Source organism: Bidens hawaiensis, unplaced genomic scaffold (assembly GCF_021521415.1).
Source record: "Bidens hawaiensis isolate Kalapana, Puna unplaced genomic scaffold, B.hawaiensis_p1.1 tig00020451_1, whole genome shotgun sequence".
Taxonomy (NCBI): Eukaryota; Viridiplantae; Streptophyta; class Magnoliopsida; order Asterales; family Asteraceae; genus Bidens; species Bidens hawaiensis.
The window spans coordinates 52,742-72,303 of NW_027493125.1; the positions used below are offsets into that span (position 1 = coordinate 52,742).

Below are 19,562 nucleotides of genomic sequence, written 5' to 3' on the forward strand. Positions count from 1 at the left end.
AAGTGCGGTGCTGTACCTTCAAACACTTGAAGTTTCGCAGTATGCCTCAAGTGTGACTTATAGTAGGATGACATAGACTATTGATTTAAATTGGGATTAATTTTAAATATTACCGAATAGAGTAAAAGTCCATTTTTACTTTATTGATCGAGACAACTTGATGAACCCTTTCATCTCTCAGGACACTTAGTTTTAAGTAACCTATTAAAACTAAGTTTGTTGCGATAATACCAACCAATTTTAAGTTAATAGTTTTACCTATTAAGTTATTAGTTATGGAAAATTAAATTTAGTTTAATTTTGTAAAACATGATTGGTTGATTTATTTTAATGTATTTGGTATTAGGTTGGTGTTATCATAACCTAATATAATTAAGCAAGCAACCATAATAGCAAATAAGAACATGGAAAACTTAAATGACCAAGATTAGTGATTGATCTTGCTAGAGCCTATTAGCAAGATCAATCGGGTCAAGGGGTCACAACACAAAACAACCACAAGGATGGACTCTTGGTGCATCCCATCATCTTTGGTAACTCCCACTGACTTCAAGAACTCCATGAGTTCATCCTCGGTTTTCCTTTGGGTCTTCTTCATTACAAAATTACACTAATACAAGTAATGAAAAAACTAAACCCTATCTATTACAATTTTGAACCATCAAGGTGGCCAAAAACCATAAAATAAAACCGAAAACTAAATACAACTTTTGAACCATCCATATGGCCAAAATAAAATCATTCAACCAAACAAACAAGGTCAGGCCATATTTACATATTCAATGAAAAATAAGTCGGGCAATATTTTGGTCAAATAAAATAAATAAAATTTTGACAAACTAAAATTGCCCTGGTATTTTATCTAGATCAAAAACGTCAACTACCTTGAAGTTTATGATGTAGAACAGGTGAAAATACCGGCTTTGACTTGTATGTTGTAACCAAGGATTTGATACCACTGTTGGGTTTCAGTGGTGCTCAGTTAAAATTTTGTTTATTAAACCCGGTTCAATAAACGTGGTTAATAATAATTAATCTTATTAATGATAGTTATACACAGCGAAAGAATACAATTAATCAGCACCGAAACTAAACCCGACAGGATCCGGTTACAGACCGCAAGTAGCGGCGGTGTACGGCTATGGACGAAGGCGCCGGCAACGGACAGGCGGGGATTGGCGGCGGACGGCAGCAGTGGCAGCTGGTTAGGCGCCGGCGGTGAAGGCGGCGGTAAAGCAGGTGGCTGGCTACTAGGATGGAGGAAGAGATAAGAGGGTTAAGGTTATGTTAATATCATATATTTATATAACCTCTTGTTAGGTTTAACTAATCTCATTAGTTATAAACCTAATGGGCCAACAAGTCCAACTCTTACTCCAAAGCCCGCTCCATGTAATTTTTATCTCGCTAAAGTGTATAACCCGGTTAACTAACTTAAGCGGGTTTTTGGTTCGTTACCTCACGGTATAAGTCTCACGGGTCATAACCCGGTTGGCCGTATTGACTTACCCGAACCGGTCCATAATTCCAACAATAGGGGTCATGAATTTCTTAATGTGAGAATTAGGTTTTTTTCTTATGATGTTAATTAATCTCTTCCATGTATTTATATACACTCAATTAGTAATGGTAATATGGTCCATCAACAATTACGTAGCTAATATAATAATAAGGTATAATTTAATTATTTTGACCTATTATTATATAAATGATAATGATGGCCATACATAAATATATATATCCATATATTTATTCTTACATTCTCCCACTTGGACGAATAATCATTTATCATGAGCATTAGATTAGTCTGCATATTTTAACACTCATTTTAACTTTAAACTCAAACTGGAGCAGAGAAATACAGTAATTGAATTGAACATCAGCTCAAGACCCCCATTAATCATACTGCAGTCCTTGTTTAAAACCTAAGTAGTTATGATCAAAATTTTCAAGTAAGCCCTTTAAATATTTGATTTGTATATTAATTTGTCAATATGTCATTACGCATGCAGAACATATTAAGAGATATACAAAATCAAAACTGGTGAGGAAAATTAATAATTAGTCAATTAAAATTAGTCATTCATATAACTATATACTATTATATATGGCCATAAATAATTCCGTCTTTATTATAAGCGCTTTCATAAGACTTATGGGTAATAGACATTTAGTTATATGATCCTTAAGCATATCATGAATGTATTCGATATGAGAATTTAGTTTTCTCAATTCGTTTATAAACGAATAATTTATTTCATATCGAAATTTAATGCAACACCTCTTGAACTGTTACTGTTTGAGAAAACATGATAGCTGACTTTATCACAATAAGTTTTCAATATATAATTTATATGGAGTTAATAAGCTTATGAGTCCAATGACAAATTTTCAACAACATTTATTGATAATTGTGTTGAGATTTAATCAACATATTATGTCACTAAAATTTAGATTGTTGTTATCAGTTTATTATGACTCCTCCAAGAGATAGATTATGTTCTGACATAAGAATATATCCTGAAAATTACATTTTCTTATTTTTGAATATGACGAAGTTTAGAGTAATCAACCGGTTTGAATTCTCACATATTCTTTTAAATTACAGTCCCTCGTTTCCTTTAAAGATATTTCAATACTCTTTGAGATGCTTCGCATTAATCTAGACACATCTAGTGTGTTGCAATTCGAGTAATATCTGAACGAGTATAGACTTGTACCTACATAAGGCTTCTACTTAATGAAACATAAGGAAATAATCCCAGTGACCCTATTATCCTCTAAAGGAGAGCAATATTGTTTGTTACATGTGTAAGGATCCATTTTGAGTAAAATTTATGGAACAAGACTAACGTCCCTTTGGGTTTATCTCTTAATGTTTTGATATCTATTAACTAAGAGATATCTCTTCAGATTTATCATATCAAAGTATGTATAAACAATACTTAGACTTATGTAACATATGCTTGTCAAAAGAATGTCATCTATATAAGGACAAGTTTGTTTTTAGTTGCGCCCACTTATCTTGAGGTAGGTACATTGATCCACTTAGTTGTTGATGAAAATTATTGTATAAAGGTTTCATCACATTTTGATGTTTGTATTAACCCATACATGGATTATATTGACTTACAGACTAAATGTTCTTTGACCTTCAGTTTAAAACTTCAAGTTGCTTTATGAACATATAAATATGCAAGTCAGTTGCTAGGAAAAGTTGTTTAAATGTTCATGTAATGTAGCCCTTAAATATTATAAGCTACTTGAACAATGATGATCCTCAAAGAAATCTTTTGTAATAAGGGTAAGAAGATTCTTTGATGATTTATTCCCTCTTGAATATAACCTTTAATAATCAATCATGCTTCTTAGTGTCTTAACGTTTGTATTAGGATTTAATTTAGTTATGAACATTGTTAGGTGATTCAACCAAATCCCAAACGTTATTATGACTTATAGAATTTAATTTAGATTGCTAATGATAGCTTTATTCTATTCAAAAAATTGATCGATATTAATGGTTTAATTAGAAGAGGTAGGATCAGTAAACTTTCCAACATTTATTTCAACTTTAGTTAAGGAGGTTATATAATTATCAAAATTAGTAGGTTTTTAAAAACTTAGATGACCTCCTGAGTTAATTATTGGGTTTATTAGAAGTTTCAGTTTTATGGATTAGCTATTGTTTAGGTTGCTATCATTCTCGGGATTCTAAGTATGTAAGAGTTGGTGCAGTATGGTGTACAAGAGGTGTAATAGGAGTTAAATTCGGAGTATTAGTGACTCTCTTCCCCCCGCCTCTTGTACCTCTGACAAGTCTTATAAGGATTTTTACTGCTCCCACTAACCTTAGAAACCTTTAGGAAATTGGCATGCTTAAGGTCAATATATAAAGACCAGTAGATTCTAATAGAGAAACAAGTTAACAATGTAAGTTGTTGTTTCTCTTGGTGAGGATTGGTTTAGAAATAAATCTATATGCCCACATTTAAGTAATAATGAAACTTTTGTAAGACTAGTATTAAATTCTAAGGAGATAAATTTTGATGGAACAATGTTATGATGGAGCAATGCCTTATACAAGAGGTGTAAATTGAGATGATATCAGGTTTTCACCTCCACCTCTTGCAAATCTTGCAAGTTATGATTAAGACAGTTAATGCTCCCACTGATCTTCAAATCTCTTGGGAAAGCTACATGAGAAGTTTCAATGATGTACGTGACACAGGAACCTTTCATTCATTTGTTAGACTTCATTTGATTTCCTTAACGTCCATATGTCATAAGAAACTTAGGGCATATTTAGAAGAAATCATATTAAATTAAGTATATATGAATGGATCTCTATAAGACCGTGGACCATAGAAGATAGATTAGATACAAGAAAATAGTCGTCAAATGATAAATTATGTCTGAATATTCCATTTAGAATAAGTTCCATGAATGTCAGTGAAATATAACTTCGGTGGACCCATACTTATTCCTTAAGCCTAGTAATGTTTAAGGCATCTAACACATGATTTTGAAATCACTTAGAATGAGATTAGATGAAAAATCATCCTTATCAACCATATCATGATTTCTCATGAAATTTTGGTTTCAGTGGATGACATTTATAGGTCTCATTTGGCTATTGTTAAATAAATTGATAACAAGAGTTGTGAAAGTATATAGTATCATCTAGTTCTATCTTATAAATGTTTCTACCTGGATATTGATAACAAATAAGATGAGAATTTAATGTAAAAGTGACTTTATGTTGGCTATGCAAACCTCACAACTGTCATAACGCAGCTTAAGTATTGATACTAAATTCTGATTAACTACCAGAATTTATAAGGTATCCTAAAGCATAACTAGAACAAATTTATTATGGTTTATGATAACCTGAACATTTAATTTTGTCACCAACACTCATGTTAGTTATTCTTTGATTTTTGGTAAGGAAACATAAACAGAACTAGAATCAACCTATCATGTGTTAATTGAAATGAATTAGCAGACTTAATTATCATGAATATGTGACTACTTATTTCAGCCAACAGGTCATTTTAAATATGGAAAATCTCATTGCGTATGCCTAGTATAATGGCATATATTTGCAGTGAGGCTTCTCTTTAGAGAACTTAAAACTAGAAGTCATACTTGTATTTTGTCTATGGACCTTAGAATTATCATCTTTCAGGTTTTAGTGGTAGTGAGTTGAATAACATCTTACTTTCCAGTACTATATATTTCTTTTCTTATACATATGTTGATCAACACACTCATTTTCCTTTGGTACTTTTGAGTGTTATAGTTGATTCTTAAGACATCAAATTATACTATTGAAAATTTAGTATTTAATGTACTGGAAAATTGCACTTATTTTCATGTGTGAGCCCTTAATTTTATGGGTCATGCCATGATATTGTAAATTATGATGCATTCAGTAATGCCATTTAACCTTATAATTAGAATTTTAAGAAGTGCATGCATCTTAGGAGTAATTTTAATTATTTCACAGAAAATAGATTAGTCTTAGGAAAAACTAAATCTGGAATAACTTTTGTGATAGCATTTATTTAAATAAGTTCTTGATTATCATAAGAGACATTATGCTTGACTCATTCCATATGTTATTCTCTAGTTTTCAATAGAATAATTGTTATTAGAAAGAGCAGTAGGTTAGTCATATCATATCTTGAGAGATAATTAAAACCGAGAAGAGCTAAATGTTATTGAAACTCTTTATGAGACAAAGCATATTTGGTTTTAGATAAAGTGGATGATTTGAATGAGATAATAATTTCTAGAAAGAAAATTATAGTGAGTAATGTAATGGATATTTAAAGCAAGAGAGATTAGATTTTATGATAATTAGATTAATGAATAATCATTAATGTGGGGATCATTATATTTTATTGAAGATGTGATATGTCTATTATTAACATCAAACTAATAGACAACTTAAATTAAAAGTTCTACTTAAATAAAAAATAAATCACCTTTGGGCAGAATTAAAATTTATTTAAGTATATGTGCAAAATAATTGTAACACATCACCTTTGGACAGAAGTGAAACAATCATTTTAATTACGCATGAGTTAGTTTTGCTTGATTTAAATGTAATTCATCACCTTTGGGTAGAAGCGATACATTTAAATCATGTTAGACTAACTAACACGGCTTGTATTAAGACTTGAATGATATGTTAGATGTAATGCATCACCTTTGGACAGAAGTTTACATCAACAATTTATTCAAGTTCAATCCTTTCTATGTTTTGTAAAATTAAACAATATATATTTATATTTTAAGTGTTTTTACAAAACATTAATTAATTAATTAATAGCTTGTATTAACACTTGAATAATATGCTAGATGTAATGCATCACATTTGGACAGAAGTTTACATCAACAATTTATTCGAATTTAAGCCTTTTTATGTTTTGTAAAAACTAATCAATATATATTTATATTTTAAGTGTTTTACAAAACATTTAATTAATTAATAGCAAACCAACTGTTACCGTAGATCGAACTTATGAGATCTCGAAAATTATGAGTTCTCAGTTAACACTTGAGTTTTCGGTTTTTATTGGGTTTTCGGTTTTATGAGATCTCGAAAATTATGAGTTCTCGGTTAACGCTTGAGTTTTCAGTTTTTAATGAGATTTCGGTTTTAACCAAGATTTTGTTTTTAACCAAGATTTCGTTTTTAACCAAATCCAAATTATTTAAGGTAAACATATTTTGGTCCAAATTCTTTAGAGATTAATTTTATCTCCAAGATTTGTTTTAATTTTGAAATTTATATTTTCTATAATTATTCAAAATTTAAAATCTCTAAAGATTTCTTTATTCAATTATTTTAGGAAAAACACAATCATAATCCAATTTTAACCAAAATATGTAATATTTTCGAAAAACTCATGATGAACATGAAGAACACCACCGAAAAACATAAAGTTTTTAACAGGTTTTTAAATGTAAAATTGGTTATAAGATTTTAAACCGTTTATATACAACCAGATTTCAATAAGTTCAAAATCTAATAATAATAATAAAACAGAATTAGGGTTTATCAGATTTTAGTTCATGTCTTCCGGTTTAGACCCAGATTTAGAGAAAACATAAAGAATTGATTAATCAATATCGCTCTGATACCACATGTTGATCAGTTCTTCACGTTGGTAATGAAAAAACATGAATGCTATAATAAACCTATAAATAAAACATACCTGTTACAGCAGAGAGAGTAGCCATGGCTGATGAGAATCATCTTGACGACATGATAGTCAGCTTGGTCGAGTTCCCCTTTAGGATGTATATTAATGATGGGGATTAAGGTTCTTGAGGAACCAAATATGGAGAGATATAGGGGTCACGAATTTCTTAATGCGAGAGTTAGGTTTTTCTTATGATGTTAATTAATCTCTTCCATATATTTATATACACCCAAGGGAAAACCCTTGATTAGCAAGTAATGGTAATATGGTCCATCAACAATTACCTAACTAATATAATAATAAGGTATAATTTAATTATTTTGATATATTATTATATAAATGATAATGATAACCATACATATATATATATATATATTCATATATTTATTCTTACATTTAGGTCAAAGCTCAAGAACATCGAGTGGTCCATTTGGTTCTTATCACTATGTGCTTACTTATGAGGTTATGGAAATGTTTGTCAGGGAATCAGGTTTTGGTGAGCTAATGAATGTTATGATCCACACTAGTGTGAATGTATATGTGTGTTTGTTATAAATGGATGTAGTTGGGTTTATTTCCGGTGTCGTAGTCTAACAATAATTGAATTCACCTCGACTCACAACCACACTATACGAGTTGTCAGGTTGATAAGCTATACGACTATCAATAATATCAGCCCGTCGCAACCCGTCAGATATGCTATACCAAATCATGTTACATTATGTCAGGTGATATCATATTATGCTATTTTATTTTATCATATTGTCCAATTTTTCTTACCTATATGATTTTTTGCGTTTTTAGTATAACTATATTATATTTGACAGAATGCCACTTTTGTATGGACTTCGACTCTTCTACATTTTAAGTGGATTTTGCTTGTGTTTGTTCTTTTTGTTGGTATGTTTATTTAGATTCTATGATTTCATATGTGATGGTATTATATCACTTTATCACTATATGTTTTATTATTGGTGCATGTGCGTTTTGTATGTTGCATGCTTTGGAGTCGGGATCTCTTTGGAAGCAGGCTCTCTATCCTCGTGAATAGAGGTAAGACTTGTCTACATCACACATTCCTCATACCCTACTAATAGCTTTTGATATTTATGAGATATACTGGGTACGTTTGTGTTGTTGTAGATTATATTTAACAGGCTATTATTGAAAAATAAGAAAACATATTGTTTCGTATTATCATATATTTGAAAATTAAAATCATTGCTAGATTGTCTTATTTCCAATACAATCATTCATAAAAAATAATAATAGGAAAGAATGTTGATGTCTTGACAAATAGTTTAACTAAGAAATGCAATTACTCGATGGACTTAAGTAGGCGAATAATTGTGTAGTCTAGCTGTATTTCCTTGTAAAATTAAGCCCAAATATTGTTATTTCATTCTTTTATTGTCTTTATATGATTTATGCTCATAAAGTAAAAAAAAAAAATCTATATATGTTTTATGCTCTTTAATAGAACTTACAGGCCCATTTCAATGTGGTAGGAAGTATGAGTTTTTTAATGGGACCTAAGTTCAATCCCTACTTACAGCAGTGGGCTTTCAGGCAAGCGGGTTTTCCCAGAAACTGAAGATAACTTGGAGTCGCTTAAGGGCTCCGTACGACTGGGTTGGGTCAGTTGGCTGTGACATTTTGCCATTAGATCACCTCGTATGGAGTACCTAGACAATTCTCTGTTTGCTGGCCGTTCAAAAAAATAAAAAAGTAGAACCTACAGTGGTTTGTCACCGATCCTTATAATTAAAACCAAATAAATCCCTAAAATCATTCATCACCATCTATTTGTTAATTAATAACGATTCAATACTAATTTCAATGACGAAAATAACTAAATATTTAAATTAAGATAACTAATCTCAGAATTCTTAAATTTATAAAACTTGTATTAATGTGGAAGTTACATTATTATTGCCGTTATTAGTTATATTTTCGGTCAAACCACTACTAAACTACATACCACAATATATCACTATTCTAATCGGTTAACACCGCTTTGTCAACATCAATGTCACCTGTGTCAACATCTTCCCTTCATCGAGTTATCACCGATAAGCACTAGCCAAGCACATACAAATCCTATCATAACCGGACAACACCACCAAAATAAAATACCAAACACATAAAAATCAAAATAAAATATATTTGTATAGCGTATTATTTATATAATGTGACCACATAAGAGTCCTAGATACTTCCGTTGTATGCTTAAATGTCATATCATGAGTTCATGACTTGGTTTATCATTTAGTTATCACCATTTTGCATCATGACTTGATTTTCAATATGTTTTTAGTTATCATCACCGGTTATTCGCTTACTAGACAATTGAGTCATTCGTGTCGTTCATTGTCATGTTATAAAGGCAACGACAAGTGTTAAGTTTGAGATTGAAGACAATTATTTTAATATATTTTTTAAGTATGCTATACTCATTTATATATTTTCTGTTATTTATGAAACTAATATATGAAATTTGTAACAATAACACACTAACATCATAGTTGAGAGTGTTACAAGGGTGGTTGTTCTAGAGGGGAGAGAAGGCATAGAGTGATGCTTATTGTCAACCAACTTAACGCGTCCTTAGCAAAAGGAGTGGTTTCAAGACGAGGTGGATAACTCCATAAGTACCATATGGGTCGACCCTAGGACATACTTAAAACAGTTGTGGATACTTCCGTTGTAAGCTTAATTGCCATATTATGAGTTCATGACTTGATTTATCATTTAGCCAACACCTGCATCATCACTTGATATTCATCTTGCTCCTTGTCATTATCACTCATTATTTGTCCGCGGGATAATTAACTAATCCATATTGTTCTTTTGGGTGTGACATATATGAGAGGGTAGAGACTTAATTAATTAATATAGCAAATAACTTCAACTTTAAGCATCTTTTATTCATTTCATATTGTATTTTATTTATAAAACTTAAGTTTAAAATTTTGTAACAATGACACACTAACATCATAGTTGACGTTTCAAGGATGGTAATTGATAGTTCTTGCCAATAAACTCAATACGTCCTTAGTAAGAGGAGTGGTTGCGGATATGCTAGATATAACGCAACAACTACTAGTAAAGTGGTATTATCAAATTGTCAAGATGTATTATTTAGTGATTTCTTTTAATAATAACTAATAACAATGAGTGGAATAATTGGGTCCATGAAAAGTGGGAATCCTAGCTTGACGGGCGGGGTTGGATAGGGTCTCGGTATTGATGTCTTTGGCCAAAAGAAATACTAGGATTGATTCGGTGGACTGCCTGACGTTTGGTGTAATGGAGAAGACGGCTGAACATGTTTTTATTTCTTGCGGGTTAGCCCAAGCGGTTTGGCAAACAATCACTATTTGGTGCAAAGCTCCCCATATCTATGCTTTTACTGTTAGGGATATTATTGAGCTTCATAAATGCTCAAAGTTCCATAAGAGAAAGACGAAATTTTTTCACGTGGTTGTCTAGTCTCACAGTGGTGTTTATGGAAGGTGTGAAACGACATGATATTTAATGGTATGACGATTACAGTGGATAGTGTAGTGAGTGTCATTAAAGGGCTTACTTATCTTGGGTTAAAAACAGATCGGGAGGGTCTCAATTATCTTGAGAGGGTTGGAGTAGATTTAAAATGTATTGGGCTTGCTTATTGTTTTAATAAAATTTGTTTTTGTTGGCCCTTAAAAAAATTAAAAATACTATTTTTTATTTCTTGAAAATTAAGAAAAAAAAATATGAATTTGTTTGTTTTATTACACATCATCTAAGTTTTTTTAGCCAATTGAATGATGGCAACTTTCCTTTTGACTTGTTGCAGGTTCAATGACCTCACTCTCAGGCTGAGGGGTGTGGGGGGCGCGAGAGGGGGCGTGAGTGGAGGCGCGAACCAATAATATTGTGACGTGTGGCAGAGAGAGAAACTTGATAAGATGGGTGTTGGTAGTGGTGATAGCGCCCCGGGCCATGGTGTGGAGGGGCGCGAGAGGGGGCGCGAGCGGTTTATTTTTTTATTTTTTTATAAATGTATTAAAAAAACGTATTATTAAAAAAACAAGAAATTATTTAAAAAAACACACATTAATTAAAAAAACACATTAATATATAAAAAAAAATTAAAGTACTAAAGAAAAACATTATTCTTATTCTTCGGCTTCGTCTTCTTCGATCAACCTCTTCCGGATACGTTCCTTTTGTTTTTCCATCAGCATTTGGTCGACCGGATTTAGGTGGCTGAAGTCTCTTGCAAGGAAGTCCAAATCTCTCATTCTTTTTTTTTCCTTTTTGTCAATAGAGACCACCTCCATGGTTTTGTTGAATTTATTGAGGGATTCAACAAGATCGTTGATGTTTACGGCTTCCCCCTCAACCGGTTTTTTCCCCCTGGCGTCCCTTCCCAATGGCCGCCTCCTCGGCGGTGAAGACGTTTCCTCCCCCGCAACGTTTAGGTCGAATCCAACCCGGCAATCCGACCCGACGGAAGTGCTGTACGCTCCAGACGAACTAGTTTTAGTCCGTTTCGGCCCTACTTCCGCATCAAGGTCCGGCGCCACCAGCTCAACCCACTTGGAACACCTTCTCAACCTCTCCCACACCTTTATACCGTCCCACGTCTTCACCGTCCCATACCTCCGCAGGCACTCCTGCCTCCACTCTTCGACAGTGAAATTATAGACCGCCAAATCGTCACTGCCACTTGGTCTCATACGACCGGCGTTCCTGTTGAACAGATTAGTAAACAAGCCGACAAATTTTCTGATTTCGGTCCACCGACCCGAAATCATATCGGGGTTCCGCTCTGTACTCCCAACGAGCGAATAGAACGTCTCCCTAACCTTTGTCCAAAAGACCTTGCTCTTTTGGTAGTCGGCTGCAAAATGCATAAATAAATTTGTAAGTCATTTAACTTTTTTATTTAACTTTTTTTTAAAATCATTTTTAAAAACGTTAAAACAATTACCGCAACGCCGATCCTCAGAAATGGCTATCCAAGCCCGACACAGGGCTTCCTTCTCATCCGATGACCACGGAGTGATTTTCCGTTTCGCCCTTCCGGTCGAAGCCGAACCCGACCCGTCCGTTGCAACTTGTTTTTTCCGGTGGACGCGTCTTCTTTGTCCCGCAGCTTCACCTTCTGGTTCTGGTTCTTGTGTCTCCGGAACTACAAAGTTAGGAGACGGTTGTATGTTGGATGGTTGAAAGCCGGATGGTTGTTGCGACCCCGAATAAAACATCGGTTGGTCCGGTGCCGACCATAAATCGTCGTAACTGTAATCTGATTCTAGGTTTGGGTACCAATTTCCAGCCATGTTTTTAAAAAAAGGTTTGGAAGATGGGGTGATTTTGGGTTTTGGGTGTGGTATGTGATATTGGTATGTGATATTGGTGTTTGTTTGGGTTTGATATAGGTTGAAAATCGAGTTTGATTTTGTGTTCCGGATGGTATGTTAATATATAGGGTTTGAAATTTTTTTTTTTTATTAACAAAACCCACCCAACGGCTCTTTTTCACGCATCCCAAGCCACATTCACGCCCCCCCCAGCCGCTAGCCCACCCGCGCCTGCCTCTTTTTCCGCGCTCGCGCCCCTCTCGCGCCCCTATAGCGCCTCGGTGGTGTGGTCCTCGCGCCCCGGGGCGCGACCGCCTCGCCACTTGCGCCCTTTCTCGCGCTCCGCACCCCTCAGCCTCACACACAAACACACACATCTCTGACACTTCACGTGTTGTTACAGACAATACAAGACCCACAATCAAACAATCATCCCTACTACCTCACATGGAACTTTGAACAACACACACACATACATTGCTATTCTTTCTATTCTTTTATTATTATTATTATTATTATTATTAAACTCCGTACATCATCATACCCTGCTTTCAATTCCATAACTAACCCACCACACACTTTTACTAAAAGCCTTACCTTTTGATATTTTGTGTCAACTTTGAGATTGATTTAGGGTTTCAAATTTGGGATTTTGTTCTTGCACACCAGGTGTTTGTGATATTGTCTCGGAGAAAAAAAAGTTGACTTTTTGGTGTGCATTAATTGGTTGGGTATCCAGGTTTGTTGGTATGCTGGAAGGTGTTAATTGCTAAGCATTTGGGTGGTTGGATCATTAATATATTGTTGAAGAGCATCAATGGCTGCAAAACTTTTGCATTCTTTAACAGATGATAACCCTGATCTGCAGAAGCAAATTGGATGCATGACAGGTGTTTTTCAGCTCTTTGACCGACATCAGATCGTTACCGGAAGGCGGTTTCCGGGCCACAGCCCGAAAAGGCTTCCTCCTGGTAACTAATCCTCAATAGCTTGTTAAATGAAATTGTATGAATCTTTAGTTTTTTGTTATTATAATCAAGGTGTAAGTGGTGGTCCAGTTACAATTCTTTTTAAGACCATACATACAATCATGTGATTCCATTGATGGTCACAAAAAGATAAGCTAGTGATTCATTTAAGCATCAATTAGAAAAATATGGGTTGGTTTTTTGATTATAAACTACGAAATGTTCTTCAAGATCATGAATGCTATTGTGATTTAACATTATAAAGTTTACTTATGCAGGAAGTCCACAATTTGACAATATAACACCTGAAAGTGAGTCAAGTAACTCAAATCAGAGACCATACATTGTGGTATGTCATATATGCAGTTTGTTTCAAACTCGTTTCTTGTTATTGCACGAGGCGTTTGAACATTCATAACTATCTGAATCTTAACTTGTTTTTATAGGAATCACATTCAAACAAGATTGTACAAGACAAGAACAACAGGGCATCGACAGAATCATCTCGGGATTCTTTCTCATCAATGTCCAGATCCTCTTCTTTCTCATCTATAGATTGCAATGTTAACAAACCAACTCATCAAGAATCCGATGCGGTCATGTTTCCAGAAACCGCTTCAAGGGATTCTGTAACACGCCAATCTTGTGGCTCTCGGTTAAGTGTTGACCTTCGAGATGTGGTCAAAGATTCAATGTACAGACATAAACCTTCATCCAAAGATGAGTCACCTGATCACGTGATGAACTATAGAGAGTCGCTTGATGCTCTTGCTAAGTTTCAAGAGTCCAATTGGTATTATAGCGAACCCAGAGAACTTTCTAGATCAAAATCTTACCAGATTAGAGACGGGTCTTCGTTTTCGGTACCAAAAGATTGTCCTCGGTTTTCTTATGACGGTCGGGAAACAAACCGTTTATCGTTTCAATCACGGGATACGTCAAAAGTAATGGGTACTAAGGTTGAAGAAACACCAAGACTTTCTTTAGACAGCAAAGAAAGTTCAACCCGCAGTTTAAGAAACCCGAAAAGTGATGATGTCATCACTGCTAATCGAGGAACGATGCAGTCACGTCCACCTAGCGTTGTAGCCAAGTTAATGGGCTTGGAAGCTTTACCAGACTCTGCATCTAACCAAAAGGAATCGGGCTTGGGTTTGGGCCCGATTAGAACTTCTCGGGTCGAGGATATAAGCTTATTGTCAAAATCTTTAAAACCAGTTGATATTTTTGGGCCAATCAAAATGCACGGCTCTTCAAGAGGCTCACCAAGGGAACCAACATCACCGTTATGGAGAAACTCTGACATGAAGCCGATTTCAAAGTTTCCAATCGAGCCCGCTCCGTGGAAACAACGGGAAGGTTCTAGAAGTCCTCAGAGGCCTGTTTCTCGGGCTGGTAAATCACCAAATAAAATACATAGCTCATATTCTTCTGTTTACAGTGAAGTTGATAAAAGATTGAAGGATCTTGAATTCACACAATCTGGAAAGGATCTTAGAGCTCTTAAACAGATATTAGAGGCAATGCAGTCGATAGAGGCCCGTAAGGAAGGAACACAAAGTATGGTGAAAAGACAACTTGCTAATACTCAAAATGAAAGATTTTCAGACCGACAAAACCATACAGGATCAGATAATTTGAGGGCTTATGAGTCGCCTATTGTTCTTATGAAACCCACTAAGCTTGTTGAACGATCTGGTATTTCTGTTGAAGAATTGTCTACTGATGACAGAAAGATTTTTACAAATCATATTCCTAAAAGCACACGTAGGGAGAATATTAATGCTGTCGTTGTTAATGAAGTTAAAAGCAGAGGAAGGCATGCCAGGAATGCAGTCAATGCATCGGGTTTGACCAAGCAGCAACAGTTGACCAAAGAAAATACTACAACTTCAGGAAAGAGCACAAGCCCGAGGTTGCAACAGAAGAGGGCCGAGTTAGAGAGGCGGTCTCGGCCGCCCACACCGCCAGCGGATTCCAGTCAAATGAGAAAACAGTCGGTCAGACAGGTGGCAGAGTCGAGTTCACCTGGTGGAAGACGGAGGTCAAAGAATACAAATGTTCAGCAACATGATGGTCAACATCATGAGGTCAATGGTGCATCAAAGAAGTTGGTCAACATTCAGCAAAATGATGGACAGCATCATGTGGTTAGCACTCCTGAACGCTCTAAAGAAATTGATAACAGACAGAGTCCTAGCTCAATACAAGAGGTAAGTTCGGTTATTCGGTCGGTCGGGCTGGTTGGGTAACCGGACAAAGTGGGTTCGGGTTGAAACGAGCCATTTTTTATATAGGCTGAAATTGGCTAATTTTGTTAGGTTGACACGAACACCTTTTGTCCATGTTAAATTTTTTTAAAATTACTGATGTGTTGATTATAATTGTGAAAACAAGATTACTGTAATAATAAATTAATAATCAAAATGTTTACTTATAGCAAATTAAGAGTTTGTATGCATCGAAAATTGAGTTTGGGTGACTTTCAAGCTTTGTTAGACCCTATTAGCTAAATTTTTGAATTTGATCCGCTTTGGATAAAACACAACCTAAATCGATCTGTTCATTAGCATATTGGCAAAGTTGCCACCTGTAATTTAAATTCATCAAATTTCAAATTTTGATAGCTTATTTCTATTTATTTATTTTTTTTTAGAAATCAACTTTGCCTCTAAGGGAGGATGAATCAGTTGACCCGGAATACCCAAGTCCAGTTTCTGTTCTTGATGATGGAGTTTACATAGACGATTCGCCTTCATCTGTGAAACATATGTTGAAGACTATGAAAGGTAAGGCGCTTTCTTCTCATTCTTCTTGGATCCAGACAAAGCTATAATGATTTAACTTTTAATGTTTGGGTAAACAAGCCATACTTTTGATTGTTTTAGTATTCACAGGAATCTCATACTAAGATAAAAAAAATTTGATCCCCCAAACTATTCTCTACATATTGCTTTATGATAAGGGATCTGATTCTGATTATTCAGTATCACATTATCATTGTCAGAACAAACATCCAAACATGCCCACATTTTCATCCACCATCTTTAAATTAGAAGCTTAGTTATAAGCATAGCCATGCATATTATTACTTATATGCTTTCTTTGTCCCATGTCTTTTGAGCATTTACAACACACACACACGTGTGTGTGTGTGTGTTTACGCTCTAGGAGGTTTTCTGTATTATGAATACACTTTTTTTGGACTTCAAGTCGTTTGACCCATTGGCCTCTTCCTTTTAAAGTAATCGTATTATGAGTTAGACCCGTTAGAGATAAAGCCATGAAACATAACCTGAATCAATCAATTCATATGTAAACTGATGCAATTTGCTAGTGATCTGATAAACTAACACAAATTGAATTCACAGATGATACTGCTGCTCAAGGTATTAAAGATCAGTGGGAATCACCAGATGATGTCATTCCCGACACACTATCTTCAGGTGTATCTTCTGAAACTAACCGTAAAAAGCTACAAAACATTGAGAATTTGGTTCAAAAACTAACAAGGCTCAACTCGACTCATGATGAAGCACACACAGATTACATTGCATCTCTCTGTGAAAACACAAAGCCCGATGACAGGTACATCTCAGAGATTCTATTAGCTTCCGGGCTCCTTCTCAGAGACCTCGGGTCAAACCTCACCACTTTCCAGTTCCACTCTTCCGGCCACCCAATCAACCCTGAGTTATTCTTAGTACTGGAACAAACCAAATTCAGCAATCTATCAAAACAAGAACCTGATACACCCGAAAAGATCATCAAAAAGGAAAAGTTTCACAGGAAGCTTATTTTTGATGCTGTTAATGAGATTCTTGCTGGGAAGTTATCTTCATCGGTTCCTTTTCAGAAGTCGTTTAAGCTCATGAAGAAGACATTAAACGCACAAAAGCTTTTGAGGGAGTTATGTTTGGAGATTGAACAGTTGCAAGTGAAAAAGAAGAAAGAAGATATCTGTTTAGACGATGAGGATGATGGGTTGAAAAGTGTTTTATGGGAGGAAGTATTGAATCGTGCAGAAAGTTGGACTAATTATGATGGTGAATTACCGGTTCTTGCATTGGAGGTTGAAAGATTAATATTTAAAGATTTGGTTAATGAAGTTATTTTGGGTGAGGCTGCTGATGGTAGGCGGATTAAGCCTGGAAGACGTTGCAGACAGTTGTTTTCAAAGTAGTCCTTTTTATATCGTTTATTCTGTTGCTGAAATTCGATCTTCTTTTCGAGTTTGTTTCAGATACACTGTTATCTTTTTTTACTTCTTGATTTTGGGGTTTTGTATGTAAAAGTTTAAGTGAAGGCGGTATGACACCCTTGTATTGATTTGATGGATATTAACATTTATCTACATGAATTTATAGGTTGATGTTGCTATGCTTGAATTCTTTGTGAAGGTCATGCTCATAACAATCGGTCGCTTGTTCACCGAGTTAACATTTATAATCGAAAGTTAGCACTTCATGAATGACGCGACTTTTGTTATCTTAACTTGTCGAATATTCTACCGATGAATTTCTTTAGTTGAAAAAAGCTTAATGTTTCATGTTGCTAGAAGTTGCAATGCGAGGAGCCGAGGAGCTTTGGAGTCGAGTACCCGGTTTTAGTCTTACTCTGAGTTTAGATTGAAGCAGTAACATGCCAAGAAGTTAGAATATATATAACCAATAACATTATCCAAGAACGTTAACTTTTATAAATAATGACCAATGGGGTGGTGCTCTATTGACATTTATTGGATAACCAAAGAGAGCCCAACGGCACAACCCAAGAAAGAGTCCAAATTCGGTCACTGGGAAAAGAACACTGAACACCTCACTTGGTTGTTGGTGACTTGGTTCCATAACTTTAAATTTCTTTATCAAAATCTTTCTAATAAATCAATAACAAGGGTAAAGACAAACTTATGTTTATGAATTTTTTTTTCATAAATAGAGAAACAAAAATCTTTTTTTCATACTTTCACGTCTTAAGTGAGATAACATACTCCCTTTTGTACACCATTGGAGATACTTGAATCATTGTCGGCCGTCGTCGGATTTTTCACCCTTGCCATTTTCCCAAAGGCTTTTCCAGTTAATTCACTGAAATTTCTATGCTTTGTAGTGGTGGTGTATTGATTGAACTATATGTTGGGGTATTCATGGTTCGGTTTAAACCGAAAAAACCGTACAAAACGGTCATCAATTCAGTTTTATGGTTGGTTTTTCAAAAAACTTTTGATTGGTCTGCATAGAAATTTCTAGATGGTTTTGTTAAAAGATTAAAATGGAATGAAACAATCTATACTATTAAATAAATAAAAGTTTGCTTTTGCCACGTGTCCTGTATCTAGCCTATCCTCGCTCTCTAATTCCCGCCTCCCAAAATTCTCCTTTCACAGCGCCGGTTCGGATCCCTTATCCAAACAATTAGATTCATCAATGTTTGCAAAACCCTAAATCAGTTGTGCCTCTTTCCTAATGTTTCAGATCTGTCAAACCTCATGCCTAAACTCTAAAATCACGGGCGACCAAGTTTTTCAGTTTCATCTTCGTCTCCGTCGAAGTACATGCTCCTCGCCATCGGTGACTATTCAATCGAAATCTTTTATTTCAGATGGTATGTTGCTAATCAGAGTCTTCGATTAATTCTAAATTGTATAATTTAATTCATTGTATAAACTCTTAAAACGATTGTGTAACAATCATTATTGGTTTAGCCAATTTTGATTACTGTATGTTCACAATATGTATTTTTCAATATATAATAGTACTTGAATTATAACAATCAATTTTTTTGTTATTTACCTCTATGTTCTAAGGTTGTTTACATATGTGTTTTCAATTTTTGTTAGTTTGTTATTAATTTTGGATATTTTGCTTAGTGATTTTGTGTTTTGAAGTTGTTCGATGGAGATTGAATTGATGTTTGGTGTTATGTGTAGTTAAGTAAATTCAATCAGTCTCTATACTCATCAGATTTATTGGTAATATTCTTTTAAATACCTTCCTGAAAATTATGTTTTGAGTGTTTCTTTTTTGGTTTAT

The 19,562-nt window shown here is 34.6% G+C and overlaps 1 protein-coding gene across 1 annotated transcript; it reads left to right on the forward strand.

Moving 5' to 3' along the window:
* Positions 1–13,355: 13,355 nt before the first annotated feature.
* LOC143560798 (protein LONGIFOLIA 1-like) lies at positions 13,356–17,905 on the forward strand. Its single transcript, XM_077049015.1, has 5 exons — positions 13,356–13,533; positions 13,809–13,879; positions 13,977–15,743; positions 16,187–16,319; positions 16,902–17,905. Exons 1-5 carry the CDS (start codon positions 13,380–13,382, stop codon positions 17,711–17,713), a joined length of 2,937 nt encoding a protein of 978 aa, XP_076905130.1. The 5' UTR covers positions 13,356–13,379; the 3' UTR covers positions 17,714–17,905.
* The last annotated feature ends 1,657 nt before the right edge of the window (positions 17,906–19,562 follow it).